Source organism: Rhagoletis pomonella, unplaced genomic scaffold (genome assembly GCF_013731165.1).
Source record: "Rhagoletis pomonella isolate Grant_MI unplaced genomic scaffold, Rhpom_1.0 Rhpom_scaffold_00029, whole genome shotgun sequence".
In the NCBI taxonomy this organism is placed as follows: Eukaryota; Metazoa; Arthropoda; class Insecta; order Diptera; family Tephritidae; genus Rhagoletis; species Rhagoletis pomonella.
Window position 1 is genome coordinate 172,198 of NW_023458583.1, and position 17,972 is coordinate 190,169.

Below are 17,972 nucleotides of genomic sequence, written 5' to 3' on the forward strand. Positions count from 1 at the left end.
TATTAATATCTTACGAACTGTAGGTATAACCGATAAAAAAAAAACTAATGACGCCACCATAAAGATAATTAATTTGTCTTTCAGCTGGTGTACATAATTTATAGCTTCTTGTATTTTTAAACCAAAACCACTAAAAAACGAACAAATGTTATTTTTTCATGAAATAATCTTTTTTGAAAAAAACTGCATAATTAATGGTCAAGAAATTTATATTATTTAGAAAGTTCGCGTACGCACTTTCCAGTAAAGCCTAATTAAAGTACTAATTTTACTGGTTTTTTACTGGATGTGGTTTTCGTACGCAAAAACTTGCAAGAAACTAGCAAAAGAGGGGAAATTGAGAGGGCAAAAATGACAGCTGAACTTGCAAGTTTTACTGGATTTTTACTGGATAAATTTTTACTAGCAACTATTTGCTAGTAAGAAAAACAGCTGATGGCATGATGCTTAATGTATTTCACAGTAACAAAATAATTTTTTGTGGTGCTTTTAGAGTTGCAATTGACAAAATAAACCTATTTAAATATATAATAAGATGGAAAATACTAGTATTCTAAGAAAATTGCATGGGAAAATAACAAATTAATCAGCTGTTCATAAAACTAGCAGCTTCTTGCTGGTTTTGCGTTTTCGTACTTTCTTGCATATTTCCCTCATTGGGAGTAAATATTGGCTTACTCTCTGAAATTTGGTTATTGGCAAGTTACTGGATATTTTTTGCTGGAGAATACGAAAACACAACTATTCAGCCTCATTGCGAGAGTCGTGCCGAATGCAAGTCGTTTTTCGAGAGTCGAATCGTATCGAAAATTTAGCGTCATTGCCTAAAATTTCCACTCGACTAGTGTAATAAAACGGAAGAACTTGGCAGCACTGCATAGTTTTCGACAATTTTCGTCGTTTACTTATTTCAGCACGACAGTAGACAATGCTAATGTTGTCGAGTCGTACAATTCAGCCTAATTTACGACTTACGCAATGAGGCTGATTATCTTTAATTCGATATTACATATTTTATCATGATGTACTTTTGGGTTTCAACAATTCAGTGATAATAAAAAATACAAATAAACAAAGCAAATAAACCTCTTATATCTTCATTATTTTTTGCCTGCGCCAAATAAATTGGTAGCGTTGTAATCAGCGTAAAAAGTTCCATCTATCGGCATTTTTGGTTATTTTATACCTGAACGGTCACTATTCTACACTTGTTCTAGAAAATTACGCAAACGAAGGTGATGCCAACGAATATTTAGTATGACGAATTTTTGGTTTTACTACTAATAACACTAGAGGCTGTAGAGTAAGCAACATTCTGAACAAGTAAAGGAGCCGATTTTATGTGTGGGAGCGAGAAGACTGTTTTATTACAAAACCTTTCTATTATTGAATCATGGTAACGTACAATATAGTTTATTTTCGTACCCTGGGTAACATACATAAAAAAAAATATTCCGACGAACTGATAACCTCTTCTTTTTTTGGAAGTCGGTTAAAAAGAGAACTAATTTGAAATATGAGTGTTTTTACTCACATACGCGGTTTTGTTTTTTGCTTAAAAATTACATGTTATATTTTATAATAAATACCAGTTTTATCACACTCAATCACCGCACCTTTTTCGTTTTTTTTTGTTTGTTTTCATTCTTAGGCACATGTCAAAAACATTTACTTTTTTTCATTCTTTTCCGATTGCGTGATCTTGTTAGTTGGTTCATGGTGGTTCGTATGAAACAGTAGCTTATGTCGAAAGGCTGGCTTTAGTATAATGCGGCATTTGCATCATACGATTGCTAATCACTCACTGGCGCCGAGCCGTTGACGAACTTTTGGCAAATAAACGTGCAGAATAGAATAGTTCCTATACCAGCAAGTCAATGTTCTTATTAAGTCTCATCAAAAAATTCCTTGTCGTTTAAACTTTAAACTTTAAAGAATAAAGGGAATGCCGCATTATACTAGAGCCAGCTTCCCGACATAAGCTACTATTCCATACGAACACAGATATACATAGATGCTCACAAGTTTAAAGGCAGGAAAAGCAAAAAACCAATGATTATTTGTTTTAAATAAATTTTAATTTATTTTTGGGTAACTTTTACAAGATATTTATTTTAAAAAGTTGGCTTGAGGCTTTTGTATTTTAAATAGTATGCAAAATAAGCAAGTATAAAAGTTAATTTTAACAAATTTTTGTTCTTTATTTCAATACATTGTATTAAAGTTCCATGTACTTTGTTAATTTCAAAATGTACATCTTTTTCTGCTCCAACTTAAATACATAAAAAAAATGCTAATACGAAACGTTTGCTTCAATGCAAAGTAGAAATTTTTGAAAACTTAGATTAAATTAGACTTGAAAGGTTCGAAGAGAGCGACTATTATTTATTAAAAATAAAGCTAAATGTTATCAACAAATAATGAAGACGAATATGACTAAGCAAAGAATATGCTATGAGCTAGTGAAGGAGGCGAGTTAGCGTAAATGTAGAGTGGTGGGTGTTGTTGACAGGCAGTTATTGCCGCTTCACGACTTATTACGTTTACAAATTACTAATCAAAAATATAGCCTACTTATTATTCAATATGTGAGTGTGTATGTCTCTTATAATAAAACCATCACCATTGATTGCACAATAAACCCGATTGATAAAGATATCATTTGCGTGTCTACGCGAGATGGACCGAGATGCAAAGCGCTACTTGGTACACACAGATCTTCGGAAGTTCTATTTTCTATGTACTACAAAAAAAAATTATTATTAAAACGACGCGCGCGATCTTACTGTCGTTATCTCGTCGTTTCAGCGCCCATCCTGCTAATTTAGGTTTCTTTCACTAACAAATTCGCACTTTGCTGCTCATAAACAAATCCCAATTGAACAAAATAGCAAATATTTGACTCAACTTATTTATATGAAGCAGATATAAAGCCTTTAGTTATTTGTTATAGTTACTCTGTTTATATATGTGTTTACTTAAAACTGTGGTATGTGACGGTGTAGATTTTAAACTTAAAGTTAACGCATTACTAAGAGTATTAAACAAAAAGTAAAAAAATAAAATGTTCTACGGAAAAATTATGCTAATTATTAGTATGTACTTCTTTAATATATAATGATTACACAAAAGAGATTCAAATCAGTACGAATTGGTGGTTTAATTTTTTTCTTTTTCATTTACTCAAAGCACTTACATCATTTAACTATAATTTACTCTTTTTGTTTTAAATTTGTAAGTTTTATACTCATCTAAAAATAAAAGCTTAGCTTAATCTTATTACTTGCTTTAATTTCTCATTTATGAGCAGCAAAAGTAGTGCGCGTAATTTAGTCTTCATTTTGATAAAAACGATGTTAAAAGCTAAGGTAACAACTATAAAACTAAAATATACAATGAAAGCAAGTGCATTTACCAACTTAATATAATAATTAAATTTATGTGTATTTACGCCTCTTTACACTTGTTGCTGTTGAATGTGATTTCATTAATTCATTTATTTTCAACAAAATACTTAACTCCAAATTCAAAATTAAAAGAAAAATAAAAACTAACGTATTTCCTTTATAACTAAATGAACTGGAAGGTGGAGTATGAGTTAAATAAATATGTACATGATCCTTTGAGGAAAAAAATTTAGATTACATTTAAATTAACTAAACAAAGTTATTTCAAATGATGATGCGAAATAGTTATAGCTTTAGCGCCAAATGTGAATTCTAGTTTTTCATGAATTTAACTTTTAGCTTAATATCTAGTTCTTTGATTATAAGCTCAAATTTGATTTACGTTTGTATATGTATATACAGTGAACTCTTATGCCAGCCTTATTTTTCAATTGTAAAATTTCATATTCATTTTATATCGCACAAAATTTACATCATAAAAATCTTTATATATTACATTCTTAATAATGAGAATTAATTCGCAGTGTTACAACTTAAAATTGACTTCATATTCTCATCTAAATATACAATAAACAAATACAAAATTAAACATTTTGCCTAGCCATAGATGTTTTAATAAATGTCCCAAGAGTTTATTTACACTATTTCATTGTACACTTGCTACGTAGGCTTCTGAAAACTCATACGAGTTATTCCGTACATATTTTCAAAAAAGATATAACACAGCATATGCTGTTTACGAGATACATATTAATTGTACCATTCTGTGTAGCCAGCTAACAATGAAAACATGCTTTGTAACAGATTTTATAGAAATTCACAGAGCAAAATAGAAGCTAAATATGAGCACAGAACTTAGATGAAAAACGTTTTCAATAATTATAGAAGTAAAAAGCAGCAAAATATATAATCTCCTTTTGTAGGCAGTTTTTAGAAAACTCAATGTCAATTTAACTAACTACAATATACAAAATATTTGTCTACACTGCAGCGGGATGAGTTCATTTCCCTTATTGATGTGGCTGAAAGTTGGTATTTTATTTACAGTTTAAACTGTACGATCAATAAGTTTAATGTTTAGTTGTGCACCGGCATTGGCAGTTGACCTAGTAAGTTATTAGCGAATTGTGAGTTCGTGAATTTAAAGTGACGCTTATCGTAAAATTTTAGCAATGCAGGCGAGTACGGATGATTTTCCTTCAAGTGGATGTAATGAACTTCGGGTTCGCAAGTCGTGTGACCACATTCCTCACAAACGTACATCTTTACATGAAAACAAATTTATAAAAAGATATTTATATAACACATCTTTCAAGTGCTGTTTAATTATTTTACCTTAGCGCGTCGCTCCTTGTACGCGTACTGGTGCTGCACACTGTGCACCTTGAGACAGTGGGACTCTAACGAGCAACGCTGAGTAAAACTCTTCTCGCATAGGTTACATTTGTATGGTCGTACACCAGTGTGTGTACGCGTGTGGCGTTTCAAATCGAAAGTGTCGTTGAATCCTTTGCCGCAGAATGTGCACAAGTAGCGTTTAATTTCTGAATGGCATTTCATATGACGATTCAAAAGACGTTGCAATGAGAAAGCTTTTAAGCAAACGCGACACACAAATTTAGAGCCGTCAGCAGCACAGCTCCCGCTCTCCGAGCCATCAGTGCTAACATTTCCGCTCTTTTTTAAATCGTCCACACAATCAATGCTACGTATACGATGGTGCCCAGAATGAGTGTTTTCCACAGCAAGTGGGTTCTTAATACCATGACCGCCGTTAACAAATTCCAGCTGAACTTCTGGCGGCAGTCCCAACTGTAAAATTGACCAAATACAGTATAAGTTAGAAAACAAAGTATATACCAGACTTGAGGTCGATAGTCACAAAACAAGTTCGTTCGGCGTACATGTAACACAACAAATTATTAATCTCCCAAAGTATAAACTAAGAGTTCTAACAGGTATCTTAACAGGTCACTGCAGATTAAGAAGTTACCTACATAAACTTGGGATCTGGTCCATCAATGTGTGCCGGTTCTGTGATAGCGCAGCAGAGACTTCTGAGCATCTACTTCTCGAATGCGACGACGCACAGTGTTTAGACTATATGAACATAGAACAAATAGAATAGAATATAGAACAAAGTCGTCTGGACATTTGATTAAAAAAACCGATTGGACTAAAAGAGGGAAAAGTAAAATTCAAAATTTCACATCATTTACTCAACCCTTCTCCCTAAGAACGTTACATTAAAAAAAAAATACTGGAATCGGCGCAATACCGACTAATCAGATTAGCTGCATTTGGCGCTGAACCCATTACAGCAAGTGTTTCTTTTTCCACTGTAATCAATTCTTTAAGTGGTCGGTTTATGTGGTCCAAATATATATTCCGACGCTTAGTGCGTCCTTTTTTGGAAGTCGGTTAAAAATTAACCAAAATCCCATCACATTTAATGACTGGGCCCATAATTTTTCCGAATTTTGGACGTTATGGTGATCCAATCCCTGTCATTTTTTATATGTAGGTTTTTCTAGTAAATCTAGGATCAAAATTAATGTTTCCGCCCCCAAGAGTGGAGGGCGTGGCAATTATCACATCTTTTCCAAATTTCATAATTACCTATTCCTAAGTGAAGTTAGAGCACTTGTGTAGTTATGTAGTTTCAGCGAAATCGTGGCAGGTTAACTATTATTTCCACCTACCTCCAATTAGTCGAGACACTGTGCGCCCTGGCGAGAAGACGGGAGAAATATCTCGGGTCATTATGTCCGCAGCCGGAACACATACACTTAATGTCACCAAAGAATCTTTTGGAGTTCCTACGGGAACTAGGACTGAGTGAGGTGTTGTAATTAGGAAGTGGGCACAATAGATCTCCTGATCGCAGTGCATACCTAAACTAATATCTAACATAACAAATTTAATCCCTACCATTAATATGTACTTAATTCCTTGTATTTAACTATGTACAGTTCCTTAAAAAACATAAATATTTACATTTTACATTTCGGAGCAAAGGTACGTATACAAACTCGCGAAGAGGTACTTTTTGTTTTGGACATTCTCCAGCACCTCCTGTCAAGTTATAAATATTTCTAAATCAACGTAAATACGTATTTTTCGTCTAATCCCTTACTGCCAAATATGCAGCTCACTAATAAACCTAATACTGCCACTGAGCATTCAAACAAAACTCAAACAAAACGAAAACAATCAAAAAAATCTTGTAAAACAGTGTTATGTTGATTCTGCCTTGGCCTTAATTTTGATGCTTACCCTCTGCTGTAGCACTTTGCTTTCGTGCAGCATTGCGATAGTGGGTGATGGTGGCAATATGCCAGCAGCGGTTGCTGCCGCTGCGGCAGCAACACTTCGCAACGACGCTGTAGCCACCATCGACGCAGACCCACAAGAGGAACTTGTACTCAACTTTCTAGAACCCGTACCACAAGAACTTGCATTGGAACTGCCGGTCGAATGAGTTGGACTTACGCTTTGTATCAGGGGCTTTGTGTCCAGCATGGCAGCGCTGGCATCTAGCAAACCAGAGGTTGAAGCGCCCGACGAATTACTCGCTGCCGACGACATTCCATGATGTGCCGATAGGTGGGCCGCATTTGGCGATGGCAGCGATAAATTGCTGTTATCGCTGTTGTGATGATGGTGATGCTGCATATGATGAGGCGGAGCAATGTGATGTTGCTGATGATGATGCTGCGCTGAGCCATACGAATGACCATGCTGCTGATACGTATGTTGCTGTGGCTGCTGTGGTTGCTGTGCCAGCAACATTGGACCACCGTGCTGCATCATAGAAGTCTGCTGATGCTGTTGATGATAAGGATGCTGTTGTGCATGATGTTGTTGTTGCTGCATCTGCATTAAATCACGCGTTGCATGTTGATACGAAGGTGGTGGCTGTTGCTGTTGGTGGTTCATTCCAAGAGGGTCGTTGTTCATATGGTGCTGATTACCATTCATATGTTGCTGACGTTCAAATGGATACGGCTGCATATTTCCGTTTTGGCTGCTACCGATATGATTGCGAGATATGTTGCTGGTTATTTGTTGAATGAGAGTTTCGTGAAAATTATCTAGGTGACTTGTATTGTTGGTGTCCACAGGTGTTATGGATACAGAGTCAGGGGTAAGCGATGGCGTTGAGACTAGCTCGAAATCTTGCCTAGGGCTTGTCGAGTTCTCATCATCCACACATTCGCGCTGCAAAAACGAACTGAGGTCAACTGCATCAGAGAGTTGTTCCAGCAAATGGTCTGTCTGCGAGCTGAGCATGAGAGTAGCTGTAAATTGCAAAGGATCCACTGAGCCATTGGGGCCCTGCGAATTGGCCAGGTCGGACATAATAGCATCTTCGTAAGCGGCTGCGTTGAAATTTCCGGAATTCCCCATTGTGGCTTGAATGATGTTTTGTGCAAAAGCTCCGATGTCGATCTTGGCTTCGTCATACTCTATATCGGGCTCATCCTTGAGTATTATGCCGTACGCTGATGGATTGTTTCCATAATGCGGATGTCCATGATGGTGATGGTGTTGATGATGATGATGTTGAGTAGAAGGAGAAGAGTTATTAAATTTGTTATTATGCGCATGCGCAGAATAATTTGTGTTACCCTGGCCATTGGCAAATGTGGTAATTTCCAAACCACCACTACTGCTGTCATTTAAACCACTACCGACACCACTAACACCGTTGCTATTTCCATTTCCCGATGCACAGTCGATGAAGCTGTTAGCCTGCTGTTGACCACTGCTATTTCCACCAGCAGCTGACATTAAGTATGCCGCAGCCGCAGCATTTTGAATAAGGAAATTTGAATTTTCATTGAAATTTGCAGAGGATGATGATGAGTTCATTGTGTTTCCGCTTTTCAAGCTCTCGTAGAAAGGAGGAAGAGCACCTGAAGGTGGAGAGTTTGGACCGTAGTTGTTGCGGCCGTCACGTCCGCCGCCCATTCCACCACCAGTGCCGCCGCTGCCACTACCGCCTAGTGTACCTCCAAAGCCCGTAGGTGAACCTGCACCTCCACTCGGACTCTGGTTGTTGCCACTGCCTGAGCCGTTACCACCAAATCCGCTGGAACCCTGGAAACCTTGTCCGGCACCAGTTGATGATGTGCGGCCGTGACCTGCAGCTGCAGCTAAAATACCCGGGAGGCTACGTACGAGACGAGGATTGAGACGAGCTTGGGCGAGCACAGCACGCGCTGCCAATATTGCACTACGTCGACGAGCTTCACGTAATTTACGTTCGCGTTCTAAACGCTTTGCATTCAACGAATCAACTTGCTCTTCGTCGCTGTCGAATGAAGCTGTCCGTCGTTTCGGAACGTGGTAGTCAATCGGCTCTTGCTGTTCAGGACCGAGGTGCTCAAGCGAACCGGGTGGTAATAAAACTTCGTGTTGGCTCTGTCGTTGAGGTGGCGTTGGTGCTGGTTTTGGAGTACGTTGTATAACACTACAACGTACAGCAGGTCCAGGCGGAGGCGGAGGACTAGGACGTTTTTCTAACGGAGGAGGGGTGCTTCGCAAACGTAACGACAATGGTCTATCTTCGGGTACCAATGGCTTTTCGTCTACAATAAGTTTAGACCCATCCGAATCCGAATCTGAATCACTAGAGCTATCCTCACTTGGAGTGGGTGTGAAACGTTGCCTAACAACCTCTACTGGGTATTCCTTGCGTTGTGCCTGTGTTAGTACAATACCTCCGCTGTAGGGCTTATTGCCACCTAAAATCGAAGAAATGAAGCGTGGTTTACCAACTTCTACCTCTGGTTCACAAACTTCTTTGGGTTGAACGATCTCCTTTTGATCTTTGACTTCGTCAGTTTTTGGTGGTTGGGAGAAGGAATCGACCGGCGATTCCTCGTTACAGTCTTCTGTTTCTTTCACAACTCTCTCCTGAAGAGATACACAGCTCTTTGGGAGAGTAATGTCTTGAGATGGTTCTGGTTGGGAAGGTTTGACGGGTGTGGGTGATAGTGGAGATGAAGCAGAGTTGATGGTTGATGCCTCCGCTGCCAAAGTTGGAACTGCTGGCGATAAGCGATCACTTTGCTTGATGGTAGTGCCTCCAACTGGAAAAAAGATAAAATAAACATCAGTTAATAAATACATACATACATGCGTAACTGACGAAAAACAATAACTTTCTTAAAAATTGGTGTGAAGTGCTAACTGTACAAATTTTCCTAGAATTAACGGGAGCAAGGTTAGGTCCTTTCCGAGAATTAACGGGAGCCGAAAATTGTAATGCTTATCGAAAAATTCTTCTTTGGTATTTTTTTCGTTGTTTAGTAACTTTAACGAATTTTAAACGACCTTTCGCACTCAATAACGGTTTAAAACAAATTGTTTAAGAACGAATTTCTATATTTTATAAACTTTTCAGTTAACTGCGCAGAAAACCAACTGGAATTTCAAATAACTGTTTCCACGTCTAGACAGCAGGGAATTGTTGCCACATAACTGTTTTAATGTCAGCGCAAATTGGAGAACTTAACTTGCCAGACGGAAAAATTAAAAAATGGATTATGACCGAAATTGAGGATTATGTGAGGTGGTTATTGTTAATAAAAATAATTTAAATTGACAATTAATTAACATTTGTCATCGAACGTCTATGAAAGAAGAAATGTATACACCTATTATCAGAGCAAACCGTTATAACTTGTCAATTTTTATAAATTCACTGTTAACACTTCCATAACATTAATTTAAATCAAAGCATCTGTCTCACATAAAATCCCAACCTGATACCAATCCCTTGAATACATAGGATTTGGTTTGTGAGGTGTCAAAACAAATGATCTTCTCGAGTTTGTAGTTTCACATTTTGTAAAAACACATAAAAAACTCGTAGGTGACATTGTCGCGTCAATATATTTTAACAAATCACTAAGGTAATCTTAAATGACCCTTTTTGCGTTGATTAAAAATGTTAAAACATTTCTTGAGAATTTTGAGCGACGAATAGCTCAAATCACGTTATCAGTACTTGTAAACAAACGGATTCGAAAACGGCACCAAGGAACTGTTGTGCCAACAAGTGCAGTGTACATTTGAATTGTATTGTAATAGACTACACTGAACAAAATCCTTACACCCGATTTACATGTTTCAAGTACTTGAAAGCAATTCTTGCTCATTCTCTTTTGTGTTTTTTATTTGCTTTTACACGTTTCAATTCTGTTGAATTCAAGTCTTTGGTTCTTTAAATGGGAAGCAACGAAAATGCCAAAAGCAAAGCAAGAAAGTTGAAACGACTTGACGGTACAGACGCATGTGTACTCGTCCCTTTTCTTCTCACCCCCTCTCTTCCATGTCCGAGCAGAATTGAATTCAATACTTGAACTGTGTAAAAGCACACTTATCATGAACCAAAAATACAAAAATGTGTTTTTCGTTCATGATCCTTACAGTAGCTACACACGACGAGCATATCCGCGCACATGCGCACATGCTCGTCGTTTGTAGGGCGGTTTGCGCGCATGCTCGCCAAAAATCAAAAAATTTTGATTTTCAGCGAGCATGCTCGTTTATGAATGAATTGTAATAGACGTCGTGAACAATCAGCTGCGTAAAGCTGGACACTAACAGCGAAGAAATCCGTCTGATTTGTTCGCACAGCATTTCGCCACTATATTCGCACAAATCATGATTCAATAATACAAGGTTAGATAATTATTGACAGCTGCGGTTTGATACTCCCTTACAAAAGGTTGCGTTTACGAAGGACGGAGAAAGGGGAAGAATGAAATCTCTTGGTTCGAAAATGGTAGTAGAAAAGTACGCTAAGTGCCTACAGTAGTGAAATTCCTTTTGTAAATTCTAATGTATTTGCAGGAAATCTGGCATTTTAAACGAAATGTTGAACGTAATATTGATATATCTACGTGAATTACGTAATTTATGTGCTATTTAGCTGTATAAAAACTGCAAAATGACTTAAATTAAAATAAGACTACTATGAGATTGATGTTAACATACATTGCTTATGTTTTCATCAGTTAAATATGCTTCATATGCATATATAAATAAACATATTGCACAAAAGCTTAAACTTTTATTTCACACCAAAGCTACACTGTTTCCATGTAAATTTGCAAAGAAGCAACACGGTGCCACTGCTAAGGGAGCGGTGCGAGAGAGACAACTGTCAGTTTATCGAACCTTGTATTATTGAATCATGCGCACAAATCACGATTGAGAGAATGCAAAGGTTGCGCCGATCTCGGACCGCTATTCCTCTCTTAACGAATTTGACAGAACCGTCGTTTGCATGACGTCACACTGGTGCATCTTGTTTACATTTTCCTTGCAACATTTTTTCTTGTTCTTCCATTCTTGCTCACGTTTTGGCATTTCTCTCTCGCAATTGCACCAGTGTGACGTCACACAAAAGTTATTCTCAAAAATCCTCTCTGATCGGCGCAATCTTGTATTCTGTCATTCTTGCGCACAAATCATATCTCACTTGAACTTCGACGAGTAAACATAAGCGATGAAGCGGATGATGGGCGTTTGGTTATTTATGCATGAAAAGCAAAAGAAAAAAGCATAACGAATTGTGTTTAAATAAAAAAAAAAAAACAATTGGGTTGCTCACACTTGGCTGGTAATGTTGTTGTTGTTGCAGCGGCATACAAGTTCCCCAAAGAGTGTTTGGGGAGTGTTGCTGGAGGGACAGTCCTTGGCCAAATAAAAATCTGGGCCGTTCCGGTTCGTAGACCCGTGGGAACGATTGGGCTGATAATCAGGTTATCTGGTTATGTGGTTATATTTTTTATTCAGTTTAGAACATAACATACACAACAGAATACTAATTTTTAACTAGATAACCTGATAACCAGGTAAGTGTGAACAACCCAAATATTATTATTCTGTAGATGACAAGAGAGGAGCAGGAGCATTGTTTGTCCTCCGTTTGCCCATTGTTAGGTAGAATTTATTTCTCCGCTTTATGTATACAAAGAATCTGGATATGAAGAGCGTTGAAAATAAGCGAAAACAAGTACATATGTAAATTCCTACATACATATGTATGTACATACATACATACGTATGTATAACAGCGTAAGAAACAGCTTAACAATGCGAAAGGGAGTATAAATAATAGCAAAGGATGCAATAACTGTGAACATCCAAATCTAAAATTCTAGTTAGTTAGTTTACTACTGTTAACTAAAAAAAAATATATATATATAACAAAGGCAAAACTACACTTAATTTTCTAATATATTCTTCCAAAGAATTTTCCATCGTCGAAAAGCCCGCGAGCGGAAATTCTTGGCCCCGCAAGAATTATAAATTTTCAAAGTACCACAACGTGGGCGCATATACACCTTCAGAGCCTGCTCCAGATTTCTCACTTTTCCGAATTATTGGAAATTCGCGGCCTTAGCAGGCTTGTATGCCCTGATATTTTTTACAGTTCCTATCGTGGCAGTTTTGCCAACTTCCCTCTATTTCTCCATCAGTTTCTTCCACGATTTTTGTTTTTTATTCATATCTTTATATTTTCCTCTTTTACTTTGCGAAATAGCGACTTCTCCGATAATAAAAAAAAATCTAAAAGTCGCTTATTTTCAATATCCCGCGATGTGCTCACTTCAATGGTTCAAAATGACCTGATATGGCGAAATGGGTTAAAAATAAACTGATATGACGACATGGGTTAATGTTCGCGAACTGCGCCAGTATAAAGCCTGCTATACAGTTCAGTACAAGCGTAAGCGTGAGCTTTTTATTTTGACCAATATCTTCGATATTACCTAACTTTTTGCAATAGTTGATACATCAAAAGCTAGAGCATTAAAATATCTTTCAGAATTATAGAATAAAAGCTAATTTAAAATGTATAATATGCCTTTTTTCTAGCTCAAACTCAACTGTGTGCGTACGCAAATAATTCGCATGTGAACGACAAGTTTTGACAGATGTGTGTGAGCGTCCATAAAAGTACAAATGGAATTCTTTGCCTTTGCGAACTTTGCATTGAACTGTGTGCCAAGCTTAACGGCCGAACAAATTAGAAGAGTTTGAAAATTTTCAAATCCGTCTGATTTGTTCGCGAAAAATTACATCGTGCACGAACAAATCAACGGATTTGTTCGCTGTTAGTTAGAGCTAGAAAACTATCGATGCTCGTGGCCATCGATAGTTTCGATAGTCACAACCATCGATAGTATCGATACTATCGAAAATGTCGACACTATCGATAGTTTTGATTAAAACAGTCTAAAAAATTAAACATAACTTTTATTGAAACTGAGATCAGGTGCTCTCTTCTGTAAATGTGAGAAAAAGTAGTGTACACCGAGTGCAAAACTCACAACCAAAAACTCACCGACTAAAATTCAGTGAGTTTTTCGGAAGAGAAGTGTACACAATTTTGACAGTTAAAACTCATTCTCACACATGCTGAATCGCAAAATGAGGAAGTGTACACAATTTTGACAGCTAAAATTCATTCTCACTCTTCCTGAATCGCGAAATAAAGAGTGCACACAATTTTCAGTGTACACTTGAAAACTCACAGTTACAGAATAGAGCCTCAGAATTGCTAAAATATGACGATATTTTTTTTTTTAAGGAACAAAAGTTTATCAACGATCTTTAGCTTCAAGTAGCATCTGCACTCTGAAATATGTATTTTACTGTATAATTAGTCTGTTCCAATAGCAGTCCGGTTTACAGGATTTAGTCAGAACTTACGGGAAGTCGTTCCTATTGACATGAAACCTGTAGGTGGGAACACTTTTGAGAGAGAAACTGAACAACTGTTCCTAGTCAGAAGTTACAGGAGTTTTTTTTCCTGTAAGTTCATGAAAAGTGTCAAACGATCAGCTGATTTGCATCTGCAAACAAAAACAGAAAGTGGTGAAAGCAAAGAACATTATATTTGAAAAAAAATGGAAGTAAACAACGAAATATTTGAGTATGTATACATATATTTTAATAATTAGTTAGTGATATTTCAGCCAAATCAGTGTTGTACAAATGACATGTAAACAAACCGACTGACGTTTTTACAGGAAATAGTGCTTTTTGCGTTCCCGTGAACTTCTGCATCTGTTCTCCTTCTAATCTCACTTGCGAGAGTGAAATTGTAGGTTGACAGTTCCACAGGTTTTAGTCCGAAGTTCAAAGGAACAGACTAAAAACCCGTAAGTGGGAACACTTTTGAGAGGTAAACTGAGCAACTGTTCCTAGTCAGAAGTTACAGGATTTAGTTCGGACTTTTTTCCTCCGTAAGTTCATGAAAAGTGTCAAACGATCAGCTGATTTGCAAACAAAACCAGAAAATGGTGAAAGGAAAGAACTTGTAAAGATGGAAGTAAACAACGAAATATTTGAATATGTATAGATTTTAATAATTATTTAGTGATATTTCAGCCAAATCGGTGTTGTACCAATGACATGTAAACAAACCAACTGACGTTTTTACAGGAAATAGTGCTCTTTGCGTTCCCGTACACTTCTGCATCTGTTCTCCTTGTACTCTCATTTGAGAGAATAAAATTGTAGTTTGACAGTTGCACAGGTTTTAGTCCGAAGTTCAAAGGAACAGACTAAATGTATGTACGAGAGAAAACTATCGATAGTGCTTACAAAACCATCGTTGTTTCGTTACTGTTGACTGTTAGTTGTTGTATTTTCGTATTCTCCAGCAAAAGATATCCAGCAACTTGCCAGTAACCATATTTCGTAGAGTAAGCCAATATTTATTTTCATTGAGAGAAATATGCAAGCAAATACGAAGACGCAAAAGCAGCAAGAAGTTGGAAGTTTTATGAACAGCTGATTAATTTGTTATTTTCCGACTCAATTACGAGTTACTAGTGAAAAGTTATCCAGTAAAACTTGCAAGCTCAGCTGTAATTTTTGCTCTCTCAATTGTCTCTCTTTCCCCGTTTCTTGCAAGTTTTTGCGGACGAAAACGCCATCCAGTAAAAACCAGTAAAATTTATACTGGATTTTACTGGATGGTACGTACGCGAACAGAGCTATTGCCTAGCATAACCGGCATGTGAATGACGATGCTTGAAAATCTTGCTTGCGTTCTGCTTTTTTCTCTCGCAAGCGAGATAGAGTTTTGTTGACTGGGCATTTGACGGCCTTGCAGGCACTTAAAAGTTTGAGAAAATTAGAAAATCTGCATAAAGAGATGTATACTATTTTCAAATGAAAAATGGCTTCCTCTATATTTGTATTTGCCACCAAAATAAATGATGTTGCTACTCGGAAGAATTCTGCGTAATGAGAACATAGCTGTCAAACAACAAAAATGACAGTTGAAAGCAAGCGAGAGCTCGCATGCCGCTCGGTATGCGAGAAAAAGCATGCTTCGTACTTTTTGCGGTCTACAGGTGCGGTTTCTCGCATGCGTCGTCAGGAAGGCGAGATTTTCCAGCACGTGAAGACGGCCGGTAAGCTCTGTGATAAAATTTATTGCTGATATAAGTCATATCAGTGGCAATATTTGGGTGTGGGCGTTTCATATCTTGATATAACGCCACGTCTCCATTTTCTACTAAATGTGTCTAAACATCTGTCAATTATCTGTTTTAACTTTGTCCCGTTTTCTCATGTGAGCAACGGTAAAATTAAGACTGAGTTGTCAAACTACGAAATCACATCTGATGTTAAGACGACGTTGGTAAGAAATTCGGTAAGACAGATATGGTTTAACAGTGGAAATTTGCGGTTTCCACCTGTCATTTCTGTCTTAACAGAGCTTTTTTAACAGAATCTGTAGATGCTGGAGACGTGGGGTAAGCATATGCACGATGGCTTTTAAAAAGTAAAAAGTAATTTTGCCGGATTTCATCGCTTAAAAAATTTAGAAAATATGCTTTTTCACATCAAAGTACATAACAAAAAATATTTGCTTTTATATTAAAATATCAATAGTTTTGAAGCCACGAAGTTTTCGTGCAAATAAAAAGGCAGCTGTCAAACTTTCAAATTGCCGGTAATAGATGGCAAGATATACCCGGCAAGTTCTGCAATTCACTTCCGGGTGAATTTGAGCCAAGTTCGCTTTGAACTCAAATTGGCAGTGGATGAGATTCACTCAGAAGTGAATTGCAGAAACTGCCCGATAAGCTTTGATATATTTTGCTCTTGAAGAGCAATGACCGATCTCCATTGGCTATTTGTATTCTAACATATGTATCATGGTATAAGCTGTGTTTCACAACGAATAATTATCAAAAATTTTTACTGGATTTTGCTGAAAAGCCTCTCTTGACACAGAAGAGAGCCAAAAAGAGAGCATAAAAAAGCAAGAGAGCTGAAAATTTCTGCTGGCGAAATTTCTGCCAACAGAAATTTCCAGTCATATGTTTGAAAAGCAGCTGTTCAAAACGCACAAGGAAAAAGTTGGCAGGTTTATTTTACTTCGTTTTAATAAAACAAAATGAGTGCATCGTGACCAAAACACATTAGTTGTATTTATTTGGGTTATCGAGCTCAGTATCACGATCATTTCTCACGGAAACGGTCTGGATCATTCTTATTGGAGTTGGAAGCACTAATTTTATACTACTAGCACGAGGAAGACGAAATTATAAAAATGAACTCACTAAATGGGGAAAAATACATTTAAACGAAATAATCTGTCTTATCCTGAGTTTCACCTGAAAAAAAATTCACCTGAAATTTTGCCATCCGCCCATATTAAAGCCTAGGAAACCAAAAGTGAAAAATGAACCGGTTCGGGGAAAATAATAGGGAATTTACATGATTAAACTTTCACAGGCGATTAGTTGAACCAAAAGTTGAACGAAAGTAGGCAGCCGACCATGAACCAAAAATACAAGATCACGTAAGAACGCGACGTTGTATTTGTAACTGGTTTTGAGAAAAAAGTTTGCGAAAGCGGGTTCGTCAGCTGAGCGTTTGTTTACATCACAAGAACCACTATTTTACACTTTTATTCAAGTAAAGAAGAGTTAATTCAACATGACAACACATTTTAAAGCATTTTGTTGCATCATTTTACCTAAATTGTGCGTTTAAAGTGACTGACAATAATTTTGGCTAATTTTGGTTTTCGTTGTTTTCTTTGCTTTGTTTACTTTTCGCTCGTTTTCCAGTGAAACAAGATGGCGTAGAACTCGCTAAAAAAATCGACTTTTTTCACTCTCTTGTTCTTACGTGATCTTGTGTCTTTCGTTCATGGCAGCCGACCAACTTCAGTGGAAGCGATTAGTTGAAAGGCCGTTTACACCAGGCGATTGTTGCATTCAACTAAAAATCGCCTGAAAAATCGCCTCACGTAAATTCCCTATAAAACTCATGATAAGGGCGATGTTACGCAGACGATCATATGATTCCTGCTCACGAATTGTTGTTGCTTCCACTGCACAACGAAAAAATTGAGAGCGAGCGAGAGCACTGAACCATCGAATTTTCGTCCAAAAATATCGATGTTAACATCGATGTTTTGCTGGACGCTTTGCTACTCACCTACTTGCCAACTCGTGGGATTTCGCTCATAATTTGGGATTTTCGCACCATAAAAGGGCGCGTGGGATT

General features: G+C 37.2%; 1 protein-coding gene across 1 annotated transcript in view; it reads right to left on the reverse strand.

Moving 5' to 3' along the window:
• Positions 1 to 2,097: 2,097 nt before the first annotated feature.
• The window catches only part of LOC118749662 (transcriptional regulator ovo-like), a 111,483-nt gene continuing 95,608 nt past the window's right edge, over positions 2,098 to 17,972 (reverse strand). The window contains exons 2-4 of the mRNA XM_036484461.1: positions 6,900 to 9,505; positions 4,743 to 5,219; positions 2,098 to 4,670 (exon numbers count right to left, since the gene is read on the reverse strand). Coding sequence (XP_036340354.1) covers positions 4,485 to 4,670; positions 4,743 to 5,219; positions 6,900 to 9,505 — 3,269 coding nt within the window. The 3' untranslated portion in view covers positions 2,098 to 4,484. The remainder of the gene's footprint in view (positions 4,671 to 4,742; positions 5,220 to 6,899; positions 9,506 to 17,972) is intronic.